At 36.5% G+C, this 20,536-nt stretch overlaps 1 protein-coding gene across 1 annotated transcript in view; it reads right to left on the bottom strand.

Moving 5' to 3' along the window:
• Positions 1 to 6,942: 6,942 nt before the first annotated feature.
• LOC116176114 (integrin alpha-5-like) overlaps positions 6,943 to 20,536 on the bottom strand; it is a 39,500-nt gene continuing 25,906 nt past the window's right edge. Inside the window, exon 3 of the mRNA XM_031494589.1 lies at positions 6,943 to 7,074. Coding sequence (XP_031350449.1) covers positions 6,943 to 7,074 — 132 coding nt within the window. The remainder of the gene's footprint in view (positions 7,075 to 20,536) is intronic.

The following is a 20,536-nucleotide window of genomic DNA, read 5'->3' as shown; positions in this document are numbered from 1 at the left end:
ACCTAAACTGTATCCCTAACCGTTATACGGAGATTCCAATGGTGTGGCACGAATTTGAACCACCCTGTACAGTTGACCGTAGTGCGAAAAATCCCAAAAACAAAAATATTGTGAGATTTAAATTTAAGCTTGAGCCCCAAGCAACAACCCTGACGTTACCAGATTTCGAATGACCCATTAATTACAGATCAAGATGTAATTGAAGTAAAAATAGTGAGCGCTTTTTGGGTCACGACCGTCGTAAATGTTTATTATCGTAATCTAATTTATCGAGATTCGATTAATGTCGCACGAATTAAAGGACGACAAACAGATCGCCCTTAAATTCGATTAGGCATACGCACGAAATGGGATGTCGCGTATTAAACAATTGAAAACGTTTATGAATATAATTTCCAGGATGTTTTTCGAAAGTCGCTACCTGTTCGGTCGGAGCCTTTTAACGTGACGTGTGACGTACCTACTCGATCGCTATGGAAACAACCTACATAAGTTAATTGGTTTTTCATTTGCGTTTACATGAATGTACACCGGTTTCAAGGGCGTTTGTGAGGCGTCTTCGAAACTTTTGTGATTTCCCGCGCGATCGATTTGTCGTGCCTTGTAAACATATAAGCGCAAATCATTTGTAAAGTACACATTCTAATAAATGTACTTTATTTTCCAGTCAAAAAAGTTCTGCGAATCCTTGGAACTGGACGACTGTGACTGCGACGGGCGAATAACAGCAACCTCCACCTCCAGATAGATGGAGGTCCTTTCCGTACAGGTCCGGCAGCAGCCTATTCACAGGGTTTCCAGATTATCACTTCAAATGATAAGACAAAATTCCGCAGGTAGGTGAACCGCATAAATTTCGCGCAACACTGGCTCTAAGAGCAATGACTGAGAAAAAAAGATCAACGTCTGCTGCAGCTGCAAGCTATAAACTGGTACGAAGAAGATGCACTTCGTTCTGGTTCTGGTTAGGTGCGTTTCTGTTTCTCAGATCGACCAAAAAGACCTATTTACACGTTCCAATTGCGTTTTATGTGCACCGATAGGGCGTGGCGGACTGTACGTAACGGCTTTACAAAAAAAAATCTGGAGTAATTAGATTATTCCGAAGGTTAATCCAATAACGAGTTTAGCGGCACCGTCGCGCAATTTTTGCGACAAAATGGCGGAAAACGAAAGTGTGACGTCAGCGCGAGGAAAAAAGGTGTAGTATTTTCGTCCTTTAATGCGAAAAAGAGGAAGACGAAGAAGGTCACCTCTCGTTTCGAATGTGACATCGAACAATCGATACTTTAATGGGAGTAAAGCCGAGGCGAGGGTGAGCGCGCGCGCGCGGCGCTGTAAATTTTTTTAACCTCAATTTCAATGGGACTACTAAACTCGTGAACTCTCCTCCATTATGTATTTTCTAATATTAAATGGACGAAGCGTAAAGCTCAAGTTTTACGGTCGTAATCGCGTACGAAAACTTGAAAACACTCCATTTGCCAACTTTTTCGTGTTGGTGGAAGACTCTGCTTGAATAAAATGAATATTTAGGCTATTTATTTAGGTACAAATTATGTATGCAAAGCATTACCTACTTATTGACTATTGCAATGAAAGTACCTACATTACGTTCAAAAAGTTAATTTAATTCATCGTTGCTGGCCCAAATGTTTTCAAAGTTTATTTAATCCAAGTACCATCCATATTCGTTCATTAAGCTACCCTTAGGTGCCTTATAGCACAATATTTTGCTGTATGTTGTTTTATATTGTAAATATTGAACTAAGAGTAGGTACATAATCCCTCAGACAAGCCGCAGGTTAGATTTTCTTTGTAGCCGAATTGAATAAAGATAGAAACACAAAACCTTCCCCATACTTGTTTATTAGCCAATCAACGCGACTATAGTCCATTTGTTATTACTGTTCCGATATGTAATTTACCCCAATAAATGCAGCGTTAACTTTTTCTACCTCACGACGTCGATTTAAACATAAACAATTCTCTCAAACAAACTGCAACGCGCTATTGTTGACGTGCAGAATAAGAATGAACAAAGTACGGTGCCGCAACGGTTAATCGACTCTAGATCGTATTGCTTACGTCAATTAATATTAATTGGACTGAATTTCGCTTACATCCAGTTTTTGTTTACAACAATGTTGTTTACGCCTACTTAATGCCATGCCATGCAAGCGAAATTCACTTCAATTAACATTCTTTAACGTAAGCGATACGAGCTAGAATCGCTTAACCGTTGCGGTAAGTTACTTTGTTCATTCTTATTCTGCACGTCAACAATAACGCGTTGCAGTTTCTTGGAGAGAATTATTTATATTAAATCGACGACGTAAAGTAAAAAAAAAGTTAACGCTGCATTTAGTGGGGTTAATTACATATCGGGAATAGTAATAACGGATGGACTATAGGTCGTCTTCTGGTTTTAAAATTTGGATACTAAAAATATCTTTAAAACGGCCGGCGATAATAACGAATAACAGGGCAAGAATACTCCACAGCTCCCATGAAACTGGGAGTATTCAAGGAAAGCGTTGCAATAGTTGCAATTTCTCTCAACAAAATAATCCAATGATTTTTAAAATTAATGAAATACTCATAACCATCTTAACTTTAATGAAGAAATCGAGAGCATAGGAAGAGACCTCTGTTCCGACGCTTCCAGAAATTCACAAACAAAGAAAAGAAATAAAGGAACCCGAGTTAATCCACTCGGTAATTGAAATGACGATTGCTTAAGGAGCCAAAATACTTGTATTCAGATCCACGACTGCGTTAATTAACGTGTTGCAATCCCGCTCACATTTATAACACCATAAAAATCAAATCGATCATGGTTTGTATTATGTACTTTTGTGTCTATTATTGTTTTTATGCATGGACAATTACTACCTACTATTGTTTACATCTTGTGCCGCAACGTTGGTGCAGTACAATAAACATTATTATGGTCGGTGTTTCTTGTGAGAACTCAGGTCTAGCCTGGTTAACTAATCGCACGGATTAAAATCAAGTAACGATTAGTGTCTGTGTCTGTGTCTGGTGAAGTTATGTAGGGTCCTAAAAAAAAAAAAAAAATAATAAATAAATAAATAAATAAATAAAGAAAAAAAAAAAAAATATTCACACACTCACATTGGAAATCTACGGATAGTATGTAATTCATACTTACCAACATAGCTATTAATGGCCACAATAGTCAACGCTATCAGGAAAGAAGAAAACAAAACAAAAATATCATTATAATAATTCCTGTAGTTTTATTAAATAGAGTTTATTGTGTAAGTGTTTCTTTGGCTTTGCGTTTGGGTTGAATACGAGTGTGGGTTGTGATAACGTGGTGTGTTTCTGTGAAGAAGGAGTTTTGTGTTTTTTAACTGTGCTAGGACGTGTAACTTTATTGGGTGGACCTGTCTTTGTAGTGCAAGTTGCGTTTCTTGTATTTATGGTGTTTCTTTGTTCTAGAGGTTGTATTTGTGTTGTTGCTTGGATTATTATTATTATTATTATTATTATTTGATGGAACCCAAACTGGATTAAGCGGGTTTTACATGCTGAAAGTTTTTGGCGAAAGTTGTCTTAACCGAACACATGCAGAGTAGGTGCTCTTCTTGAAATTAAAATCATTTATTGTGTTGACAGGCCTAAAGGCAGATTCGAGGGCAGATTATTGAGCGAAAATTACAATTGCATAGAAATAAAAGAGAAACAGTTATGAAATGTGTCGATCTAACCTATACTTTTTAGGTTGGTATTAGCAAAATTTCACGTGAATGTGAAGTGTCATTGCAGCACGTAAAGCACCTATGTCACTTTAAAAATGTTCGGAAAGTTATTTCACTTTCGACTTTAATGACATAACTTTCAGCATGTAAAGCGGGCTTTAGAGATATCAGAATTAACTCGCCAATGTCCTATCTTTTCGATTGCGCTAATCTAACACATCAGGTCATTCAGGTCTTATAAGTTATAACACTTATATTATACAGGATGTTACATATGTACAGTGTGTAAAGCGATGGGGTATACAAGAGTAAATTTTTTTTTAATATTGATTTATAAAAAAAATTTATTCTTCATGATATTTTTTGCTTGCTTTTCAAGTACCAATAACGTTTCGATTGTTTGTGGTTTGATCTGCAATACGCTATCTTGATTATAATTTAGAATGATAACAATCAATAAAAAAAATTAATTTTATTATTTTTCCAGATTTCTATAAATAAATTTTAGATTATCGAAACGTTATTGGTACTTTCAAAGCAAGCAAAAAATATCATGAAGAATAAATTTTTTTCATAAATCAATATTTAAAAAAAATTCCCTCTTGTATACCCCATCGCTTCACACACTGTACATATAAGTATGTAAAAAATTGGGCGGTACAGGGGATCAGAACAAGCCCTTTTCCCAAATAAACTGTGCGTCCAACGTGTTTCGTTGGGAACCCACCCTCAAAAAAGTGGTGAAATTTGCTTTTATCTTTTAATTTTTTTCTCAGCAACCATAAGAGTTAGAGAGACTGGTGGCACGCCTTTGAATAGGTTTTGGGGTGTGCTCTTTCCGATTTTGCAAACATTTTTTCAAAATTCCTACCACGAAAGAGGCGAAAAAAATTCTGATTTCGACGAAATTTTGTATCTGTGGGGTTTTGAACATGAAAATCAGTAATCTGAAATTAGTTTTTGAAAAGTCGAAAAAAAAATTCCACTGTAATTCTTGACCGGATTGTGGATTTTTTTTAGAACTTTCAAAACCTAATTTCAGATTCTTGACTTTCATGTTCAAAAACCGTCAGATGCCAAATTTTGTTAAAATCAGAATTGTTTCTTAGGAGTGCGCCCCTCGGTGCGCCCTTCCATGGTAGGAATTTTGAAAAAAGTAAAAGTTAGAAATGATTTGTTTCAACAGGATGGTGCACTCGCGCACAACACCCTAATCCTATCGGTATTCTCGTTGTCTTGTAGAGTTCAAATAGTGGCAAAAAAAAGTTTTTTTTTTATTTTTTAGCGCCGAGGTGTTAAGAGAGGCGCTTATGTTTTCTCCCAATCGGGCGACCGTCACTCGCTGGCTTCATGTCCCTCGATTTAAAAAAGATTAGAAAACAACTGGAGCGGTTGCGATGAAATTTTGCAGGTAGATTCTTTATCAAATTTGTAGATCGGAATTCTTGAATTGGCAATGTAGGCCACAAAATAAGGATGGCCCTTTTGGCATCTCCGTAAGTTATGAACCAAATTTCATGAAATTTAAACGGGGCATAGCTTTAGCGATAAAAACTTCAAACGCGAATTGCGGGTGGACATCCGAAGTGCTGGTACTGCTGGAAGGTACTGCGCAGGGAATATGGGAGCCTCGGCAAGATGGCTAATAGAATAGTGATCTGCCACACAAAAATGCGCGAAAGTCCCTTCGATATCATAATTTTTGTCATCTCGGCCATTTATGAACCGAATTGCATGAAATTCAAACTGGCCCATAAACAGTAACACCACATCAAATGTAATGTCATCGCTTGGGCACTTTTAGATGTCTACAATGAAAGAGGAGAAACAAATAGAACAAAATCGGCAAATGTCGGTTTTTCTGGTACCTATACCTTCGGAAGTAATCGGAATTTTCTACTTTTTTTTACAGCATGATAATAACTCTTTAATTGTGCAACTTTTCCCTAACTTGACCATCTTCGTATGGTTTCCGAGATCCCCATGATAGGAACTTCTAGGGCTACTCTGCTACAAATTCTGTATATAGGTAATTACAACGTTAGTTTCGTTAACATATTAAGAAGGAAAGCTCGTCTTTGGATAAAGTCTTGGGTATGCCCTTTCCAATTTCAATTTATTTTTGAAATATTTCTACTCCAAGATAGCGCTGCCCTAAATGTGGGCGAGAAAAAATCCTATTTCACTGAAGTTTGAAAGCACAAAAATTCCGAATCTGCAATTGGTTTTTAAAAATTCAAAAAAAAATCCGACTGCAAGTCTTCACCGGACAGTTTAGCGATACGATCTTTGAAGCGAAATTTAGGCACATCAAAACAAGAACATTGCTACGTAAGTTACACACCTACGTGTTTTGAAAAATCGTATCAAGAGTGCAACCTAGATTCGAACGTGGTCTACCGCAATTTAATAGTTCTGTTATATATGACATAAGACGATAAAGGGATATTTTAACCATTGAGTGAATTAATTTTACGAGAAGCCATATAAATCATTGCACAGCTATTGACAATTCTGAATTTAATCAAAAAGAGCAAGTTTAGCCTCTGTCGTCGCGGTCGTTTCCATAGAAACAGCATTGTCATATGTTCAGAACGTCATTTTATATCGTGCTCAGAGTGCCATTTGAAATAAGAATGACAGATGCCATTAGAACGCGGATAATACATAATACTTAAAAATTTGGTTTCTCGGGAGTTACAAACTTGAGAAGGGTGTTTTTCATGGAACATAGCCAATCACGTACAATATCACAATGTTAACCTAGCGCACATCAGACCTCTCTCTGCACAGAATGAACTAATTAATGTCAATTAGTCGCTGTTAGTTACTATGTCATTAACTTCTTATTTACATACGCCAACTTCATTGCAAATTTGAGAGATGTTACTGTCGAGGTACAGAAAGAACTCGATTTCTAATTATACAACTTAGTCCAGAAATAGTTCCCAAATTCTTGCGGGAACAAAGAAATTGCTCTCTTCTCAATTTAGAAACGCAAACACTGCAGTTGTTCGACAGATTGTGCTTGTCCATAATCAAAAATGAACGAGTGCAGTTATTCAAAATCGACAACTGTTTTTGATATGATAGTTACCTACGTACATTAATAAACGATGATGCCATCAATAACATAATCATCATACATGATACACTCAAGGTTATTTTTAAAAATATCTTTTATTGCAAAACATAGATATTGCACTTCTGTAATCTACTTACATGTTCGACATGGCGAATATTCGGAAGAATCCCTAAAGTTGTTTTTGGTAATATAGCACGTTCCCACAGGATCTCGCCTTTCCTCTCTACTTTTGGTAAACCACACGTATCGAGGTGCACACGCCTAGAAAGAAAAGAAACCAACTTATAATCGTTATGCAATTTCGAATGTAGGTTAATATCACTTTTAAATTAGCACTTCCGTATTATGGATATATGTATTTATACGTGCATTAGTAGTAATAGTACCGGGCATCTGGATGAATTTTTTTACGAATCCATTAACTGACATTCGAGTGAACGATCTAAGCTCGGGCATGGTCCCCTTGGATGTAAAATTCAAAACGGTTCCAGAAGATTGCGAACCAAAAATATACAGGGTGTTCCGTCTAAATATCGTCATTAAGAACGCGTCGAACTGCGGACTAGTCACAGTACTCAAAATTGTGCACCTGCACACATTTCACGCCTCGACAACGCTTAACTAATTACGCTAGACGTGACGAAGGACAGGTTTCGTGGCACGACCTATACGATCGTAAAGGAAGTTTTTCATAATCTCTCATTTGCAATGAAACAATTCGTCTTTAACGATTTAATTAAAAAACGACTTCCTCGCCGGCATTTTAGTTGTACGTACTTCTCAGATAAAAGTAATGACCTTTCCACAAACGGAGGCCATCTGATTTAACCATTTTACTTGCATTATAAAAGTGTGTAACCCAATTTTAAACAAACCACACATAATTGATGCCATTTTCCCTTAAAATTAGAATCAGGTTCATCGACTTAACTTAATTACAATCGTTAAATGTAACGATTTACCTTACACGTCAAATTACTGCGTTTATTACCCTTATTCTGATGATGACATCGTCTCCAACTCCAACGCTTCATTTCAATCTTCCAAATTAATTTAGACAACCCTGACATCATCATTTGATTAGCAACGGACGGGTGCTATTGTATATATTTCGATTAGTCTAGTATTCCAAGGTGTACCAACTTGTAGATGAGTAGTTTATACACGCCTTGATTAAATTTGTCACACTGTCCCAGTTTTCGTGTAATCAATATAAATGTAAAATGACACAGAATGTACATACGCCAATATTTCAGCCGAAAGGTTAACGATGTTGCACCAGGTCAAAAATGGGTAGCGTTTCATGATAATATGTTTAGATAACACAATATGAAATAGGTTGGGTAATGGCTTAGTGAAATTAAAACACCTACTTGTACATCATCAGTTTTATTCCTAAATTAAAACTCATCTAATTAGCACGGAAAAGTGTAGTTCTGTACTCTTTAGTAAGGTTTTCTTAGCAGCTATCGACTATGTCTTTTTGGATTAAAGATGCGGCAAACGAAGAAGTTTTTAAGATAATATTGACAGGAATATAAGTTTAGAGTGTCCCGAATATTTTACGTTAATTCTATAATAAAAATGATAATAATACGTAAGCCATTTATTGGACATACTTCCACCTCAGTAATATATAATAACAAAACAAGAAAACAATTAAAAAAAAAAGAATAAAAATATAATTGTATGCATTTGTATAGCTAAAAATTAAACTTTTCAAATCGATTTCTCTCCATGTATATTGGACAGAGTGGGGAACGCTGGGATAGCCGGCAGGAGACAAATAAAATACCTCCGACCGACGGTCGGAACAGGAGAGAAACCCCCGAATATAAAACAATTTACAGATTTTGCAATCCTTGCATCGGAGACATTGCAAATGACAAAGAACAACGCCATATGTAAAAGGTAAAACACGAACTCTTATTCACTTCCGTAATAATAAAAAAGCATCAATAAATGCGTCATGCTCGTAATACTACGAGGACTTTTTTTTTGTATACCCCCCTTGTGCCATGTTGCCGCCTGAGTAAGAGTTCTCAGCCGCTGCCTTCATCTTAGTGAATAAATGGAAATCGCTTGGACCTAAATCCAGTTTGTAGGGCGGGTGGTCGAACAACTCCCATCCGAACTTCTTGAACAGTTCCTTTGTTACTGTTGCCGTATAAGCAGAGCCGGCACTGGTTTTAGAGAAAAAATTCAAATACAGCCTAAGTTTTTTGCAACAATCACCTCGCTGTTCGTTTTGGTGCCCCGTCAAGTCAACAACAAGCTTTTCTCAGTCTACGGTGATACGTGTAAATTTTTTTTAAATTACAAGTAGAATACTGGCACTATCCCCCATCACTTTTTGTGACGTCACAGTGCGTAGCCCTGAGGAATGAGATTCCCGGGTTACGTAATTAATGAGTGACCTTGTTTTGTGGTGCAAGTTCGTAGTCTGCTATGGTTAAGATTAATGCAATGAGATTATTGATCTTCAGATATTTGATGCTGCATTATAAAAATTGTTGCCATTTGGGTCTTATTTATTCTATTTTTGAGTGGACGGGGTTTCAGCCAAGGCTGCTCTACCAACCCAACCCACTACACATTTACAAATATCCATACGCGATCGCGGATACGAACCAGCCGAATTTCAACTGCACCACACCAGCGGGCTTAATCGGAAGATTATTTTGATTTTTGAGGTTATTTCATTGAGATTTTAATAATTTTACCCGTAAAATGCTTGATAGACAGAAAGATTTTTTTAATTAATTAGAAACGAGACTATGGTATTTTTTGTTTTTTCAGAACTTACGCCCACAAGATTGCAAATTCTTACAGCTCCAACTCACGAGTGTGCATAAATCTAGGCATAAATGATGTGAACTAAACTTTGCAGAATAAGGACACATGAATACAAACTAAATGATGAAGCAACAGTTCGCCCATCCGTTTCTTAGGGATTTAGGATTATCGTTTAAGCATCATCTACTAAGAACTAAAATTGAACTTGCCTTTCTAACAATTTGTTGCTAAACAAAATTGATGCTCCGGAACTAATGAATTACATACATTCACTTTTACATTGCGCGCCAATGTTATCGTGGTACATTTTAACTTCCACTAGAGGTTTTAAGTCTCGGAAGAAATAATTTTCAGAACTTGTAAAAATTTTCGAGTTTAATTTGTAGATTAACCAATAATTAAGGGTCACTAGAAACTGAATATTTGTCCACCCCTACTAAAATCCATCGCCAGTTGCCCTATGTGCACGAAGAAAAGAGTATGCTCATAAAGAAGTGCGTAGCTGGTACAGGGAGTTCGCAGAAGATCGTATAAACATGCACCCCGGCAGAGCAAGATTTTGACGAATATTTTCAAGTTCACAGGGTGTGTGCTAGGTGAGTGACGCGGATGCTCCCTGATGAACACAAAAAGAATCGCATCGATTCTGCGTCGGAGTGGGTGAAGAATGTTTAGATTCATTTGTAACGGGAGACGAGACTTGGGTCCAATATTTCACGCCAGAGACTAGGGAACAATAAAAAAAACATGGCGGCATTACAGTTTTTCAAGTGTCAAAAAGTTCAAGCAAACGCCGTCAGCAGGGAAGGTGATGGCTTTGGCATTCTGGGACAAGAAACGCGTTCTGCTGATCGACTATCTGACATTCTGAAAAGACGTACAACCCCCATACAGCCCATACCACGACTGATCTCTGCTCCAGTGGGAAATCATTGACCATCCTCCGTACAGCATTGATTTGATCAGTGACTACGATTTGTTCCCCAACTTGAAGCACCACTTGGGGGAATTAAATTCTCAAACGACGAAGAGGTACAGACAGCTGTCGGTCTTCCTGTGCAGGTCGGTGGGAGAGTGGTACGAGTACGACGCGGATACAAAAGAGCTTTCGGAGCCTAAAAGTGAAGTGTGACGGGGACTACGTCACAGATACCACTCGTACACCTTCGTATGCTCGATTGTGCTCAAAAGCTTTTCAGTTCTTCTTTTTATGTCTAGGAATATGTGTACCAAATTTGGGTCCAATCGTTTCAACCGTTTAACCGGAAATGAGAATACAGACCGACAGACCGATCGACATCATCGAAATTTTATTTGACTCGGATTCCTGGTGCTTCAAAACGTGTACTTCCGTAAAAAAGTGGGAGAGGGGGCGCATTTTTTACCCCAATTAACTCAATACCTCCCTTACTAACGTGCGGGTGGTAAAAATAGCTAAGAGTCATTGATTTCAGAATCTGTAATTGGTTGCAATAAAATGATGTTTTTACTATGTGAATAACCATTGGAGACCTCAATTTACGGACAACCCTTGTATATAGGTATTCTTGGAGAAAGCAGTGTGGGAACGCCCCCCCCCCTCTCCTCCCCACTACACCACTGGTTTAAACCAACAGTTTCTTACAAACACTTTTATGAAATATAACAGTAAACAAACGCATTAGGTAAACTAAAAAGCAATACGTGAAAGAGCAAATGGAGTTTATTGAAGCACACTTTCGTCATTACAACATATGAGATTTCTATAGCACACTTTGTAACGGATCGAGTTGGTTTATTTTGCTTGAATTTGTGTCTCATGTCTATTTTTCCTTTTAGAATTGTTTGTAATTGCGTTATTATTTGTTTTTCGCTTTTTAAATTTTTTTATTTAGATTCTTGTGTCTGTTGGGCAGTCAAATTGTCGGGGACGTCCTTCGCTCCTATGGCGCAATGGTGATTTTTCACGAGTACATTATCGTAGTATGAGATTGATATGCCGATATATTACAATTTAATTTCTTACTGTATAATCTCATCAATCTCCAGTTTACATCTTCTTCATATCATGCATTTTGATTTTGAGGGTGATATTGTCATATCCGCTGCAAATCGTCTTCGCTCCCTGCTAACAGAACTGCATTAGTATAGAATATTAACATCCCGATCTCCCATCTCTCAACATACGTACAAGTTTTATTATCTCGCCCATTATGATGTTAAATAGGAGTGGGCGTAGGGAGTCCCCTTGTCGGATACCACAGCCCACAGGTATTGGCTCGCTGAGGTTTCCGTTTATTTTAGCTCGGATTTGATTAGCTGCCTTTATATTTTCTATAGGTACTTTTAATTATGTTTAATTTCTCTATTGTATAAGAGATGCACGAAATCTCTCAACTGTACACGATCGAACGCCTTTTCCAAATCAATAAGTTTAATTGTGTTTAATTGTAAAACGTGAAATTGCATGTTAATATGTAGGCACATCTGGTCGTTTGCGATAAGAGGTTTTGTTATCGGACAACATTTAATTAGCGCATGTGTTCTTATCGCTGTTAGAAGTGGTAACGGAGATGCAGTTGTTTTGTTTGCGTTATCAAGTTTTATTTTGACTGGCAGGAGTTTGTGAAAGATCTTGAGGAAGCCGTTGAAAAAGCATCTACGTTTATTTACACTATACGGGTAGTCCGCCCGATTTGATTACTTGAAGATGTAGTTTGCGTCAGACGGAATGAGCCAGCAGCTGCTGTCGCAATTTTTTGCAAAAAAAAGTTAACAGCCCTCCGATCGCGTTCCGAATTGAAGATATGATATCGGGAGCACCCGAACGAATTATATGTTGAATTGGAACCAGGTGTTCGACAGTGCGATGGTTTGTCCCTATTTCTTTTTTGTTCATTAGTGAAAAAAAGAACTTAAAAATCAATCATATTGTGTACTTTGCTTAAGAGGTGCTTGTTTTCTGTGAGCACAAGTACGGTGGTTCTATCAACGACATGACTTAATCCGGCATACACAAAGCTCAAAGAATTTAACTTAGATACATTCCCTTTGGCACATTGATTTAAATAGGCAAACGCTCACTTGAGCGAAGCGCGGCGCGGCGTGTGAGCGAGAAAGGCGCTTCGCGCCGCGCGTGAGAGTCCGCTTTACGATCGACCCATCTATTCCGTTTGCATATGTTTCTCATTGACGTTTTTAATTTTTAAATTTACAGTTGCCACAATGCAAAGCCAGAAAATTTCAACTATTGCCTTTGTAAACTATCTTGCGCACTACATACGGAACAATCCAACTAAATCGCCACAAGAAATTGCTCGAGACGGCGAAACAGTGTGGAGATGTATGACGGAATCGGAAAAGCAACCTTTCAGAGATATCGCGGATTGTGCTCGGCGGCTGAAAAGAACTAAATCTAAAAGATCAAAAGTGTCAAGGAAGAAGGAATTTAAGAATGAAACTCAGGCGTTTAGTGGTCGATAGAAAGTTCCTGGATATCTACTCGTACTTTTCAAAAGCTCGCTATTGGTTTATAAATATTATAACGTCATTTTTTCAATTTAATCAATAAACTAACTTCGTAGCTTTGTTTATAGTTTTGCTGATGTTCCTTAAAGCCTTTGGAACAATCATTTTGTCCTAAAAAAATCATGCAGGCTTCAACGAAGTTAGAATCTAGGGTTCACAATCTTTGATCAGAGAATTTTCTTTTGGGCATAATAATTAATAATCTTTGAAAGGGTCAATGTAAGGAACAAAATTGTTATGGGTATTCGTGACACAGTTAGACGAGAAGCCTTACTAAGGGTTGATAAGTAAATAGCAAAATGCAATTCTGATATACTCCTGTCGTAAACAGTCCAAATTCACAAATTTTCATGTGGGGGATTCGCCCTCCTCAACTTGACTCAGGTTCTCCGGATTCTTGTATTTTTTTAATTATTGAAATAAGTTCTTCAGATTCGTCCGTTTCTTTAGATATTTTTGCAATTCTTTACATTCTTAAAAATGACCCCTTTCTTGGAATTCTTTTTACTCTTCCAATTTTTCGGATTGTAATGATTCTTTCCATTTTTTAGGTTTTTTGCATTTTTCAAATCCATAAACATTTTCGGTTCAGATTCTACAGACCCTACCCACTTTTTCCGTATGCTTAAGATTTTTAGGATTTTTTTGACAATTTTTGCGAGCCCCCTTTTTTAGGATTAATTAAATTATTCGAATTCACCCGTGCCTTTGGTTCCTTTACAATTCTTTAAATGCGAAAAGCTTTCACGTACTTCAGTCTCTATTTCTTAAAAATTTTCAAAATCATAATATTATTTGAATTCATCCTTCTTTTCGACCCTTCTCCTGAATTCTTTATGTGCTTTTGTCCTTTTCGTGGTTTTTAGATTTGAGATTCTTTAAGTTTGAAATCTTAAAATCATTCCGTTTTTTCAGATTGTTTCATTTCTGCTTAATAGATTCTGCATTTGTGTCACATGCATAGTATCATGCTATCTACTTCAACCCAGGTGCTAGCTTGCTACAATTCTTCATGTCCTTACCTACGTCATAATTTGGATTACATGGGTGGCTGCTTAACTATTGCTGATGTTATGCCATTTGGCACAAAGACTTACTGCAAGTGAAGCTGATTTAAGTATGTCATTTGTACACTTGAAAAGTAGGGCGTGGACATAAAATAAAAAAAGTAAAATAAAAGGATCGATTACATAATATTTGTATATTGAACATTTTGGCAGAGTGTCAAAGTTGGATTACTAATCGCGCTTGCTTTAGAGTGATGCCAAAATGAAATGAGTCGTTGTACCGGCATTTATAGCAATGTTTTTTATAAACTTTTTCAGGTGTGATTGAACCAGAGTGTCTAAATCTAGGTCTAAATTACGAACGGAAATTACGGTTTCACGACACAGTTCTAAATCCGGTTTCTTAGTTTTTGCTATTTTTGTAAAACGAGGACGAATAACGCATCCTTTTTAAAAATTAGATTGTTTTAGCAATTGCTCATACATCCGGACGGATCGACGGACAAATAGTCAGACGTTACAAGTCGGATAAATAGCTCAAAGCGTAGCTTTCGTGCTTTAATATATGTGTACATAGTGCGGACGTAAACCCCCACCCCTCCTCTAAATGAAAATGGTTTAAGATATCGATTTGAAATTTTGGAAGGGACAGTTAGGTGTGAAATACTACTTCTTGACATAAAACGTCCTCTTAAAAGTACCTTCCCATTTGTTTGTTGTTTACATTTTTAATTTTAGAAACAATACATTTTGGCAAAGCTCCATTTTAGCTGGTGTTACAATGGAAACCTAAAACTTTGGAGGTGTACTGCGGATAAAACTTCAAAATAAGGTATCGCATGACACCTCTCCATTTAAAAAAATTCAAAATGGCGCATAGTCGCCATCTTAGAATATTTAGCACATTTTTCTAACGCAAAAATGCTTTATGGTTTCATCTGTACGTCTGTCTGTGAGACTAGATCTCAAAACTGCAAAGAGTTAGAAAACCAGTTAATGTCCCGTTTAATGAAAAAAAGTATAAATCCCCCAGAAATGGCTGCAAGAAACAATTTTTGCAAATTTGGGCAAAATTGTCATTTGGACAAATTTCGTCCGTGGAAAGGTAAAACACATTGCCTTGATGCATACGATCTAAATTTTACCCTTTCTTATCTTGTTCCTTTTCTTTCGATTAAGTTGGTAACTTTTTTTTAAATTTAAGTCGGGAGTAGTAAAGACCCTGCTATTCCCCTGCTTTTGTAGACTAAACCTTACGCCACATTGATAAAAATAAAAAACAATTTAGAAACTTTACATCATTTAATTATTACTTTTGACAAAGTACATTAGCGGTAAGAGAGCGGATAAGGCAAATTTCAAATTTACCGCTCGCAAATGGTCATCGGAACAAAATGGCCACCCCGTTAACGACCTATTGACACCGGTATATAAATATCATTACACCCTGAATATTTACAATGACCCAGCTCACCCAGCCAATCAAAAATTTCAAATTTCTCACACAAATTCAAATTTACCGCCACAAAATGACGCAGCCCTAGGCGCAGCCAATCACAGCACAGCACGTGCAACGTCATAAAAAAGTGCAGGGGATGGCAGGGTCTTTACTACTGTCGGGAAAACGGCAAAACTTATTTCAAGAGGAGAATTTTAAAGTATTTTCAATCTTTTTCATGATTTCAGACAACATAGGCAGTACGCATGTAAAATGCGCTTTCTGAAATAAACGAATATGTGCTTTGTATTTAGAGGGGTAAAGTTGGATACCGATAGTCTTATCCCAACTTAAAATGTGTAGTTAGTAATTACACTTTACTTTCTAACCTTGGTAGTTTTGGTGTATCGTGACATTATAGAAAAACTAAAAGAGGTGCTAGAGGAGCTTTGGTTGTGAACATTTCTTCACCAATGGGATGTTGGACAAATACGCTTTATTTGCACTTATTAATTGAGGAACAGAGTTGTTGCTCCTCATCCGACTGTGAAATGGGTGGATTGCCTTAAAACAAAGCACCAAGTTTTTTATTTACTTTACACTTATGGTATTTTATTAATATTCAGGGCAGAGGTTAATTGGTTATCATTAACGTCTAGATTATAAACAAAAGACTTTCAGCTGCACATTTTCATTGTGTTAAATCATTAAAGTTCTGTAGCTACGTACTACTATTACATTATTTTGTATTAATATGTTATATAGATCAGACAGTTGGCGAGTTAGTTTAGAAAAATCGAAAAAAGTCAGAAATTTTTGCAGATTTTTGACCACAAAAATTCCATTGGCAAACCTGGATTTTCTCTCTCTTTACTATTTAAACAAGTCGGAAAAATAAAATCTTCTACCGGACCTATATGTAACCATAAAGTAGAAATTGACTGAACTATATATAAACTATGGTAGTTTTATTGTTTCCGAAATTTTGAAGAATCTCATTAATCCTATTACGCAAGATGATACCAAGATTAGTAATGAACGTAATTACATAGACTGAATTGTAAGAATATAAATTATGAACATTTAATGCAGTGGACGCATAACACGTACCCATTACTGTTCAACACTATAAATTCACCTTTCAAGATCCGTAAAATACAGTTATAAATTAATAATTCCTCCTCCTTGGAGTAATGAAATCAACGCTGCGCGACTGATATTTAAAGATTAATGCCATTAAAAAAACGTAAAATCATACAGATTATTCATTTATCCGCCATTTATCTCTGTTTACGATCTCGATAGCAATCATTTAAAATTACGATCTTTTCGTGCATACCCAATACCGTGTAATGGCAATAATAAATCGGCGTACAAAAAAAAGATGATAATGCGTAACGAGGTATTTTGTAATCGTGACTCTATTGTTACACATCTCATTCATCGGTAATTAAGCTTTTAGCAAAAAATTTTAGTGATTCACAAATAATGGGGGTGCTTCCGAGCGAGTGCAAAAAGCGCGCGTAATTAAGGACAATAAACATTTTTGCCGATCCTTTATTTAATAAATTGCAAGGTAATAATTCGAAAGTGGTACCAATAAATTTTATTTAAACGTTTAATTGCTTTAATAAACTCTTGTACTTATATACCTAAAACGTTAGCTTCTATTCCGTTATTTTATAACTTAGGGATTAAAAATCCTCGTATGTATTTAAACCCATATAAATTACCATCTGTTATTATTATATTTGAATATAGTTTAAGGTTTTTTGCTTTACCTACACAAATATAATTTATTAAAACAATTTACAACATTTCGTAAAAAAATTAAAAGATACCTACTATGTCATTCCCAAACGTATATAGTCTCCTTCCTTTCTCGTAAGGTAATTGAATACGGAGTACAATGTGTAGTCCGCTCTGTTTACTAAAATTTCAAAATCGGTGAAGTCCAATTTAATGAAATTTTCCACTGCTTAACTTGTTACATAAATTTGTACACACATTTCTACTGTAAGAACATTTACGATATCTAATTTTCTTATAAAACCAGGTGCCAAATTCTTGACACAACAGCTTCCTAGGTCAAACGAAAAAGCGTTTTTCACGCGCTTTTTTAGTGCATTTTTTAAAAATTCCGTCGGGTCCCACTTCTGCCGTGTTGAACTACTTTTATGGGAATGGTCGTAGACTCCTAGGATAGGTAGCCTATACCTTCAGCGCCAGACAGCATTTTAAATGCTACAACCAATTGGTCTCAGATTTTGCATAATGGAGGTTTGTCGGAGTAGAGTACTCACAATGGCAAAATGAATCACCTGCTCCTGAATATCTCGAAAATGTTGGAGGAAGGTATCTACAAAGGAAAAAACAATATTTTGGACAATTTTTCTAAGGGTTTAAATCTTTCATTTGATATAGCGTAGATTTCGGATGTATACCAGGCGGTCTTTCAATGTCTCCATCAATCATTTACCAAGAAAGTAAACATCGAGCATGTTACTACCTTATAACCCGATCATTTACTAAGCTATTTCAGTTTAAAAAAGGTGCTTCATCTGCACAAGAGTTGTGTACAATTTATACTAGTTTACTTTTGTTTGTGTTTATTACTAATAATAATTTATTTATTGTCTAAAGTCAAGCAACCTTGCTCCCGGTTGGTATTTGAATGGATAACCATTCAAAATCTCCGTTAGTTGTCTGTTTGTTTATTTTAACTTTTTTAGCTTCCTAGCTTGAGCTAGTAGTCACTATACAAAATTAGCGCTCAATTCACAATTTCTACAAATACAAGAATTTTACAGCATTACAGATATATAGAAATCCCCGGGCATGCAACTTGATTACGGCCTGATTCACCAGCGTATTTACAAGAGGTCATCGAACCAGGAGAAATCCATAGGTGGAAATTTGGCAATTTTGAATTTTTCTCGAAAATTTCAAAAGATTGCACAATTTACATAATCCGACGGAAAACGAATTTGGTAATGAAGATTAAGTGTAACTTAAACGTGTCTGCTTCCACATATATAAACGCGACCATATTTGAATACATACTTTTCTGTTATCTATATAAATAAAATGGATCGCCCAAATGTATATGCGCGCATCACTTCAGAACGATTGCCAAATTAGATAATTCTTTTTTTGATGTGTTTGTTATTATCAGGACACGATTTGTATAAAAGATCATTTCCAAAAAAATGCACTGATGCCCGTTTGCACCGATAAATTTAAGCGGAGCTTAGCTTAAGCGTCCCTTAAAATCCATGGCAACCATTGTCTCAATAATCGTTGCCATGGATTTTAAGGGACGCTTAAGCTAAGCTCCACTTAAATTTGTCGGTGCAAACGGGCATTAAAGACGTAAAAAACAATTATTGTTATTGTTTTTTTCGTCATTTTAAATCGTAATATAACTAACAGATGGTGCCAAAGATTAATCTATACTACAGTGACTTTATAGAGACAGTGGCGACAATAGAGTGTCTAATTTTTGATTGGCCGTTAAAATCGGCCGCCATTTTGCGTCAAATTTCACGTGTTTCCGGTAATAGATATGCTCACGCGCATTCCCGCGCTTCTATAAACGTCACTGGTTGACAAATTTGAAGTACAGGTGCCATGATTCCTGCAAAAAATAGTATCATGACAGATGACAGCCTGACATTAGCGACTTCTGCAGTCAAATGCCAGAGGCAGACGATGAAAAATTTGTGTTTCGATGGCCGTGAATTCAGTACCTAACTGTATTTCCGCGTGCAATTAGCATTGGAGGACAAACGCATCGAAAAATAGCTGAAAACGAATGGGGCGGAATATGTGTGACAATGTGGCAGCAATTGAGGATATTGTTGTGAAACGCGATACCATATTCGACTCGCAGTGCAATAGCCCATCGAACAATTTCTATGAGTTGGATTCAGCGAAGAGCTTATGTTGACGAGGCAGAGTAAGACGTTCAATTGAAAGGATGGTTTTCAGAAAGCAGGTTGATGGAATCTGGACCATCCAATCAAGCGGAGCTGTGGAAGTTGAAAGATATGATGCTGAACCTTTGCTGAACCCACTGATGTGTGACCTGCAGTATGATCAAAAAGTGTTCTCAATTAGACTGAAGACTTACTCAATGGTAGCGAAAATCATAATTATAGGTATTTTGCTTGGACCAATTATTTTCTAATAAACTGATTGGAGAGGAATTTTGTGTTTTATTTAATAAGTGTAATAATCCGTTCTTCTTGATACTTATTACTGTCTTTTCATTTCCTTCACCTGTAAAGATATTCAAAATTTTACATTGAATAAATGTTCTTAATTCTGATATTCAGTCCATTTTCATCTAAAAAGGAAAATGTCATGTCACATACCTACGTGTATTGTGTGTTGCCAACTTTTTGACGCAAAATGGCGACCGAACTCCTATTGTCGCCACTGTCTCTAGAAAGTCACTGTAATCTATACTAAAGTCCCTAGATTACTAAAGTAACGCGAATGGCAGCCATCTTGGCTCAGTTTGGGAACCGCGAAATTTGAAATTGAACAACACTGGGAAAGTCGCTCTTGGGTAGGGCAAGTTTTGTGAGTGTATTAAAAGTTTTCGAAAAATTGTCTTCACTTCTGAGTAATTTCTTTTTTCTGTTTCGGTTTTCTTGCAAAAGTGCGTAGATGCGCTTCTCGTGAATATGTACACACAACTATTATAATACAAAACAACAAATGTCAAACCTGACACTAGGTGTCAAACGGCCATTTTGGCTCAGTTAGCAGTTTGTTTTTGTCTAATACACTGGCCTAATGAATCGCGTTACTTTAGTAATCTAGGGACTTTACCTATACAGCTCTAGAACAATCTAAACCGTCGACTTCGGGCGAGAAAATAAACTGTCAAACGTATCAATATTCAATTACATTATTTCCTCGAAGGTTTCTAATGTAATAAACACTTTCTAAAATTCCAACGGGATCA

Source organism: Photinus pyralis, unplaced genomic scaffold (genome assembly GCF_008802855.1).
Source record: "Photinus pyralis isolate 1611_PpyrPB1 unplaced genomic scaffold, Ppyr1.3 Ppyr1.4_LG7, whole genome shotgun sequence".
Lineage (NCBI taxonomy): Eukaryota > Metazoa > Arthropoda > Insecta > Coleoptera > Lampyridae > Photinus > Photinus pyralis.
The sequence above is the reverse complement of the archived record's forward strand: the minus strand, read 5'-3'. Positions and strand labels throughout refer to the sequence as shown.